Source organism: Sapajus apella, unplaced genomic scaffold (genome assembly GCF_009761245.1).
Source record: "Sapajus apella isolate SASKATOON/1434 unplaced genomic scaffold, GSC_monkey_1.0 scaffold2089, whole genome shotgun sequence".
NCBI classification, from domain to species: Eukaryota; Metazoa; Chordata; class Mammalia; order Primates; family Cebidae; genus Sapajus; species Sapajus apella.
The window spans coordinates 451-8,897 of NW_022439015.1; the positions used below are offsets into that span (position 1 = coordinate 451).

The window sequence follows — 8,447 nt, forward strand, 5'->3', positions numbered from 1 at the left end:
GCCTGCTGAGGGGTTCTGCAGTTCCCAGTGTTGAACACCGTTCAGTATTCACTGTTGCTTTGCACAGACTCTCCATCCTCGTGGCCCTGGGCGTGTCTAGGGCCTGTGTGTCCTTTGTTGTGTTTGTGCCTGGCCTCCTTTTTTCCCAAGTCTCAGAGAGGCTAAGAGATTCCTTCCTGGGGCCACAGCTTCAAGGCCACTTGGTTCAGTGCTCACGGCCTGGTTGCCAGGGCAGTGACTAAGCTGTGGACAATCTCAAGGCCCCTTTGTGCTCCCTAGTCTCCTTGGGGATCTCTTTCTGCAAGCCCCAGCTGGGGAGGGTTGGGGGCCCTTGGGCTCATGCGGCAGGCCTCAGCTGCCTGTGGGCTGCCCTGGGGCTTGCAGGGGGAATGCAGTGCTGACAGGAAGTGGCTTTTTCTCCTGCAGCAGATGGCTGAGGACAAGGCCTCTGTGAAAGCCCAGGTGACGTCCTTGCTCGGGGAGCTCCAGGAGAGCCAGAGTCGCTTGGAGGCTGCCACTAAGGAATGCCAGGCTCTGGAGGGTCGGTGAGTGGTGGGGAGCCAGCTCCGGAGGCTCCTTCCAGGGTTTTAGAAAGCATGAGGTGGGTTTAGGGGCCTCCAGGGCTCCTTGATGAGGATAAACAGGGCAGGCTGCATAAATACTTCAGGGCAGGCACTTGGTCCCAGCCAGCTCTCCGCACTCTCAGACACTTTGATAGAGTTTGGATTATTTCCTTAAGAGGCATTTTGGGGGCCCCAAGCCCACACCCACGGTTTCTAGTTCTCTGGAAGGACTTCTGGGACCGGTGCACAGTCACCCTCGTGGCCAAGGTTGATGACAGGGAAAAGGGCAGGAGCTGCGGGTGGAGTTGGAGAAGCTGTGTCCCAGGCTCCTCCCACCTTGTGAGGGGCACAGTGAGAAGTGCCTCCCACATGGGCCATGTTCCTGCCCAGGGTTGCCTGCTAGAGACTCAGCGTCCTGGGTGTTTACTGGGAGCGGGTCAGCATTGTCTGCCAGGCAGGTACCTAACTCTCTGACTCCCAGCAGCAGAGTGGGTGCTCATGGCAATGATGTGCCTACAAACAGCCCAGGTGCAGGGACCTTGGGCGTGCTGGTTACTCTCTTTTGAAAAGGGGTCTTGGTTCTTCTAAGTGGGACCACTGGGTCGAAGGGCAGGGCGGTTTTCTTGGTTCTTACTCGGCCCTGCTTCTACCCTCCAGACAGATGGATCAGCTGCTGCAGGGCCCCAGCCATCCCAGCACAGTAGGTGGTCGGAGCACACTTGGGGCAACCAGCAGGGCAAAGGGGAGGGGAGCTTGACCTGGGCTCTGCTGGGCAGAGGGAGCCCAGGCAGGGTGTGGTGGCAGTGTGCAGGCAGGGGAGAGAGCCAGGCAGCCAGACCTGCCAGGCGGAGTTGGGGTGACTGGAGGCCACCCAGGGTCCGCACAGAAGCATCCACCATCGTCCTGCAGTGGAGCCGTGGGATGAGGCCAGAGCGTGGAAACTGCAGGTTGAGGGAACTGAGCCTCCACGCAGGGCATCTGGGATGCCAGCAGAGCTCTGGGCAGCAGCAGGGATGGGGCCGAGGCCTGGTTTGCGTTGAGTTTAGTGCTCGTGCACCCAGGTGGGCAGTGTCTCACTTGTAGAACAGTCTCTGCTGACCCCCTCCACAGAGACTGCTTTTGCTGGGGCCTCCAGCGGCCCCCCATTGGAGCTCCGTGGGCAGTTCTGAGGGCTCCTCTCACCTGGCCCCGGCACTGTGGGATGCAGGCAACCCCATCCTTTTCTTGGACCTCACCTGCTCCTCAAAGCTGCTCACCTGCTGCTCCCACCTAGCCACCTGCAGTGGTCCTCATGTCTGGTGACAGTGTCTCCACCCTGCTGCCTTGCATTGGCTTGTAGTCACAGGGTGTTCAGAGCAGACCCCTTCTGCCCATGCCCTGCGTGTAGCCCCTCCTCTCCTCCTGTTCATCCTCCCTGAGTCTGCTCTGTCCCTGTGCCAGGGCCCGGGCGGCCAGCGAGCAGGTGCGGCAGCTGGAGAGCGAGCGCGAGGCACTGCAGCAGCAGCACAACGTGCAGGTGGACCAGCTGCGCATGCAGGCCCAGAGCGTGGAGGCCGCGCTCCGCATGGAGCGACAGGCCGCCTCGGAGGAGAAGTGAGTCATGGGGGCGGGGCCACATCACAGGGTGTTTGGTTCTACACTCGTTCTCGGCCAAAAGGCCAAGAAGCGGTGGGTCTATGGTTCTTTCTGCCTTCTGGGGAGTCCTTCAGATTCTGTCTGTGGCTGTGGGCCCATTCTGTTCCTTAGCTTTGCTAACAGTAGAGGTGACCATGATGACACCCAGTTTGTCTTTGATACAATCATGCCATCTGCTATCCAGACCATGTTTCACTGTGTGTCCACATGTGGCCTTTTTTGTACCTCTTTTCCTAGCCACTAGGTCATCAGGGGACTTGTCCTTTCAGACCCCCTCTAGGCTGGGTGCTGTGGCTCATGCTTGTAATCCCAGCACTTTGGAAGGCCGAGGTAGGTGAATCACTTAAGCCCAGGAGTTCAAGACCAGCCTGGGCAACAGAAAGACAACAAAAATACCCACAATGTCCCCCTCCTACCAGCATCCAACCTGCGGCCTCAGGTTCCTGTCCTTGACGTGCCTTTGAAGTCCCCTTAAATCTAGAACAGTTACCCGGCCTTTCTGAGTTGTTTGTGAAGTTCACAGTTTTGAAGAGTGCAGGGTAGTTCAATTGTATTATTGCTATTGTTATTATTATTACTACTATTATTTTCAAGATAGGGTCTTGCTCTATCGTCCAGGCTGGAGTGCAGTGGCATTATCTCGGCTTACTGTACCTGGTGCCTCCTGGGCTCAAGCAATCTTCCCATCTCAGCCTCCGAAGTAGCTGGGACTGCAGGCGCAGACTGCCACACCTGGCTAACTTTTGTATTTTTGGTAGATGTGGAGTTTGGCCATGTTGCCCAGGCTGGTCTCAAACCCTTGAGCTCAAGCCAGCCTCCTGCCTTGGCTTCTCAAAGTGTGGGAATTACGGGTGTGGGCCAACACATCTGGCCATGATTTTATTACAAATATTTAAACATGTTAGCTTTAAGGAAAATGATATTAACTGCCTGGTGACTAGACCAGCAAAGCCTGCCTCAGAGTCAACACCTTCAGGAGTCCTTACACAGACTTGGAAGACCCCACTCCAGGCCTGGGATGCGCGGGAGGGAAGGAAGTGGGTGGGGTGGAAGCAGAACTGTGGCCGGACTGGCCTGAGGTGGTTACTCCAGCGCAAGCTCCTTTTCCTCAGGCGGAAGCTGGCTCAGTTGCAGGTGGCCTATCACCAGCTCTTCCAAGAATACGACAGCCACATCAAGAGCAGTGTGGTGAGCAGTGAGCGGAAGCGAGTGAGTGCGGCCGCCGGGGCTCTAGGGCTGGCCCTGTGTCTTCCTCTCCCCACATCCCTGAACCTTGAGAGTGGGCTTCTGGGAGGGATGCTTGACTTGCCCTAGACCTTTGTCAGGCTGCAGCTGTGACAGCTCAGGGAAGCTGTAGGGAGATGGCGACCCTGGGATGTTGCTCTCAGGAGTGTCAGCAGGCCACCATAATGGGGGGCTGGGGCAGAGCCTCGGGATGCTTCCTCTGTGGGGCTGGGGCTCTGTTGTCTCCGTGGACATTCCCTCTTGCCAGCCATCCGCATCTGTGCTCCTGGCTCAGTTTCCCCCAAGCCATGGTAAGCCCGGCAGCATTTCCACCCCAGTGTTGGCTAGGAGCCTTTTCCTAGTTTGTCCTCCTCAGACCTAAGCCGGGTGCAGTTTGCTAGTGTTCCCATTTTAGCAGGACACTGTCAAAGCCTGAAGCCAGGTCACATGAGGAAGAGTTAGCGACACAAGTGGCCACGTAATCTCTGGAGGGAAGTGTTGGCAGAGTGTGTCTGTGTGTCGGGGGGGCTGGCGATGCCTGTGTGGGATGAGCGGACCTCTGACCAGGTGCAGAGTGGAAGGGGCGAGGGCTCTCAGTTCCGCCACGCATGCGGCAGGCATGGGGCAGCTCACTGTGCATGGGTGTGTCCTGTGTCCTGTGAAGGGTGGGAGGAGGGCTGTGCAGCTGTGGATTCTGGGAAGAGAATGTCCGCCCAGCGGGGAGGTTGTGCCAAGTGACCTCAGTGTGGCCTCTTTGGTCCTGAAGAAAACCTTAGCATCTGCTCTGTCCTTTTGGGCCACGACAGGACACAGCCTTCTCCCTATGCATGCTGAGATCCTGCAGCGGGCCCTCAAATCAAGCAGCTGGCATCACCCAGCTTGGTCAGCCAGGGTCACTGTTTCATCCTTCTCAGTTCCCAGGCAGCCTTGCCCTCGGCCGACGAGGCTCCGTCAGCTCCCCTTGCCTGTCTTTAGGGAATGCAGCTGGAAGATGTCAAGCAGCAGCTCCAGCAGGCTGAGGAGGCCCTGGTGGCCAAACAGGAGGTGATCGATAAGCTGAAGGAGGAGGCCGAGCAGCACAAGATGGTGATGGAGACTGTTCCAGTGCTGAAGGCGCAGGTCAGGGCTCTCCTCTCTGGCCCACCCTCCCGCTGGGACCTGCTGTGTCTCTTTGGTGTCTTTTTGTGTGCATGTGTTTTCTTTTTGAGACGGATTTTTGCTCTTGTTGCTCAGGCCAGAGTGCAATGGCAGGATCTCAGCTCATTGCAGTCACCGCCTCCCGGGTTTAAGGATTCTCCTGCCTCAGCCTCTCTAGTAGCTGGGACTGCAGGTGCCCTCCACCAGCCCTGGCTAATTTTTGTATTTTTAGTAGAGACCGGTTTCACCATGTTGGCCTGGCTGGTCTCAATCTCTTGAATTTGTGATCCACCCACTCCAGCCTCCCAAAGTGCTGAGATTACAGGCGTGAGCCACCATGCCCGGCCTCTTTGGCGTCACTTGGTGGTGGCCTTTCGTAAGCTTCTCAGCCACTTGTGCTGCACTTGGTGTCACTCGCCGACATATCTGTTTCCTCTGTGCCTGGCACAGTGCCCAGTGGGTGGCTGGCTTGTGGTGGGCATATTGCTCTCTCTTGGATTTGCCAGGCGGACATCTACAAGGCGGACTTCCAGGCTGAGAGGCAGGCCCGGGAGAAGCTGGCTGAGAAGAAGGAGCTGTTGCAGGAGCAGCTGGAGCAGCTGCAGAGGGAGTACAGCAAATTGAAGGCTACCTGTCAGGAGTCGGCCAGGTGGGCTTCTAAGAGTATGCCCCTGTGAGCAGTGGGTGTGACACTAGGGGGTTGCCAGTGGTGACTACAGGAGACGGATGGCTTCTGGCATTCCGGGTTAGGACTTACTGTGGCCCCTTTCGACTTACCTGAGCTTCCAAGAGCTGCTCTGACACTAGTCCAGCCATGGAGCTTTACAGAAGCGTGTGCCTTGACTGGACGGTTTCTGTTTTCAAAGGATTGAGGACATGAGGAAGCGGCACGTAGAGGTCTCCCAGGCCCCCTTGCCCCCCGCCCCCGGTGAGTGAGCAAGCATCGGGTCTGCGGGAGGAGGGGCAGGTAGGGGGGAGGGTGGGTGCTGTGCTGCGGGAGGTCACAGCTAGACCTTCCTGTCGCTCTCCGGAGTCTTGACGGTGGGAGCTTGCACTGGTCACCCCGTCGGTAGCCCAGCCCCTGACCTGAGGCTAAGGGAGGCCTGCAGGCCTGTCTCACAGTCCCGCCAAGTCTCTGTCCTCTCCATCCTCCCCTCGCTTCTGACTCTTCTCTTTTCCCAGCCCACCACTCCTTTCTCCTGGCTCAGCCCAACCAGAGGAGGAGCCCCCCTGAGGAGCCGCCTGACTTCTGCTGTCCCAAGTGCCAGTATCAGGCCCCTGATATGGACACCCTGCAGATACACGTCATGGAGTGCATTGAGTAGAGCCGGCCAGCGCAAGGCCACTGCCTGCCGAGGACATGCCCGGGAACGTGCTGTCTGTGCTTTCTTCTCCTGCCTGCGTAGCCCAGGATGAAGGGCTAGATGACCACGAGTAGGGTGCTGCCTGGAGCCCCAGGAGCCTGCTGCGGTGCCTTAGGCTTCAGCTCTGGATCCACTGGTCCCCTCTTGTAGGGCAGCTGCAGTCCTGAGCAGGCCTGATACACTGCTCTTCTTGTTGCCTTCTGTCTGCTTGAACCACTTGCCTTGGGCTGATCCCTCCTTCTTCCTCCACTTCCCACTGGGGAAGTCAAGAATGGCGACCAGGTGCTCTCAGGGAGAACTGCTTCCCCACTTCCCTGGGCAGAGCTGGGTGGCCGCTCTTCCTACTGGCCACCGACCCGCCCGCTGCTGTGCTCTGGGAGTGCTGCCCTCTTACAGTGCACACGGCTGCTGTCCTTGTGGACCGCATGCTATCCCTTTTTGCAGTGAGACCGATGTGTATTTAACCAGTCACTATTGATGGACATTTGGGTTGTTTCCAGTCTTTTTGTTACCATAAATAACGGCACAGTAAAAATCCTTGTGCATCAGTTGAGCGTATCTTTGGGGTAGATTCTGAGAACTGACACCACTGAGCATGGGTGATGGCTTAGGCGGTACCTGAACACAAACACAGTGGCTTGCGCCTGTAATTTCAATACCTTGGGAGGTCAAGCCGGGCAGATCACCTCGGTCTCACAAAGTCCTGTGATTACAGGCATGAGCCGCCACATCTGGCAAGGCTGGTCTCCCCTGCAGGCGCGGAGAGAGTCGGTTTCAAACCTCTGTCTTAGCCTCTGCTGGTAGCAGTCCTTGGGGTCCCTGGGCTTATAGAGCCATCACCCCAGTCTCTGCCTCTGTCATCACACAGTCTCTTCCTCTTCGTCTGTGTCTTCCCTCTGTCTCCCACCCTCCTTGGAGCTTGGTTTCCCAACTCACTGCACCCCCTATTTCCCTAGCCTTGCCAAGGAGGAGGTGGGAAAGCCCATTTGGGGTTTTGTCATTCGCTAGGCATGCAGTTCTCTGTTAAGAGTGAGCTTAAGTATTGTTACTGAGGAGTTAGGACCTTTTTTAGTTCTGCTTCTGAATGGGCTGCTCATATTGTTTTTTTTTTTTTTTTTTTTTTTTTTGAGACAGAGTTTTGATTTTCTCACCCAGACTGGAGTACAGTGGTGGGATCTTGGCTCACTGCAACCTCCACCTCCTGGGTTTGAGCGATTCTGCTGCCTCAGCCTCCTGAGTAGCTGGGATTACAGGCACCTGCCACCACACCCATCTAATTTTTGTATTTTTAGTAGAGACGGGAGTTCACCATGTTGGCCAGCCTGGTCTTGAACTCCTGACCTCAGGTGATCCACCTGCCTTGACCTCCCAAAGTCCTGAGATTACAGGTGTGAGCCACCGTGCTGGGCCAATATTTGTATTTTTAGTAGAGGTGGGTGTTTCACCATGTTGGCCAGGCTGGTCTCAAACTCCTGACTTCAGGCGATCTGCCCTCTTGGCCTTCCAAAGTGCTGGGATTACAGGCGTGAGCCACTGCGCCTCACTGGGCTGCTCATATGTTTTATCCATTTTTCTTTTGTTGCTTTTAGAAACTCTTTGTCCATGAGCAGGATTAGCTTTGACTTTGCTACTAGTGTTTCTTTGTTTTTTGTTTTGAGACAAGGTCTGTCTCTGTCACCCAGGTGGGAGTACAGTGGCACAATCACAGCTCACTGCTGTGATTCGGCCTTGGCCTTGTGAGTAGCTGGGATCATAGGCGTGGGCATCACACCCCACTAAACTACTAGTGTTTCTCGGCCTTGAAGTTTATTTTCTGTAGTCACATTTATCCATTTTTGTTTCCTTTTGCTGCTTTGAGTTTAGAGTCATGATGACCACCTGCGGTCTGTCGGAAGGCGCTTCACACAGGAACACTTTTCTTTTTCTAACACCGAAACATGCTTTGATCTTCACTAAGAATATTGTTGCCCAGTTATGAAGAGCAGACGATTCTACTTGTTTTACAAGATTCTGGAAATTTCCTAGGATGTCAGAGCCCTGGGCATGAACCCTGCAATTGTAGCAAAGGAAACCAAGTTGGAAGTTGACTCCCCAGCACCCGGGCCTGCCTTCCTGCTGTCCCCCAAGCAGCCCTGGTTGGGAACGGGATGTTGTGAGTCCACCCCAGGCTTCCTCACAGGGCTTCCTGCTATTTGACAGTGTGAGGCTGGCTAGAATTGGAATATCAGGCCTTCTAAAAATTAGCCTGGCCTGAGGGCTTTCTCAGTATCTGCAAGGGCGAGGGGAGCGACTTTTCCCCTTCTTCGAGCCAGGTGTCCATCAGATTGTATTTGGGAAAACGTTAAAGGCACAGACAGCTTCTCTGCTCACGGTTGCTACATTTAAATCCTAATCTTGCAATTTTTCTACAAGAGCATTTACACTTTTTTTTGGAGGGAGGGTGTATGAGTTGAGTGTGCCTGCTGTCATAAAGTAATGCACACTTGGGGCTTGAAACAACAGAAACGCCTTCACAGTGTTGGAA

The 8,447-nt window shown here is 55.6% G+C and overlaps 1 protein-coding gene across 2 annotated transcripts; it reads left to right on the forward strand.

Annotated features, from left to right (window-relative positions):
- The first annotated feature begins 324 nt into the window (after nucleotides 1–324).
- LOC116547112 (NF-kappa-B essential modulator-like) lies at nucleotides 325–6,469 on the forward strand. Of its 2 annotated transcripts, none has more exons than XM_032273166.1 (7): nucleotides 325–545; nucleotides 2,004–2,156; nucleotides 3,311–3,407; nucleotides 4,398–4,541; nucleotides 5,066–5,208; nucleotides 5,426–5,487; nucleotides 5,742–6,469. In XM_032273166.1, the coding sequence occupies exons 1-7, from the start codon at nucleotides 340–342 to the stop codon at nucleotides 5,882–5,884; spliced, it is 948 nt and encodes a 315-aa protein (XP_032129057.1). In that variant the 5' UTR covers nucleotides 325–339; the 3' UTR covers nucleotides 5,885–6,469. The 2 variants fall into 2 exon arrangements, with proteins under 2 accessions (XP_032129057.1, XP_032129058.1); XM_032273167.1 differs by having other exon boundaries at nucleotides 3,311–3,386.
- Nucleotides 6,470–8,447: the final 1,978 nt, after the last annotated feature.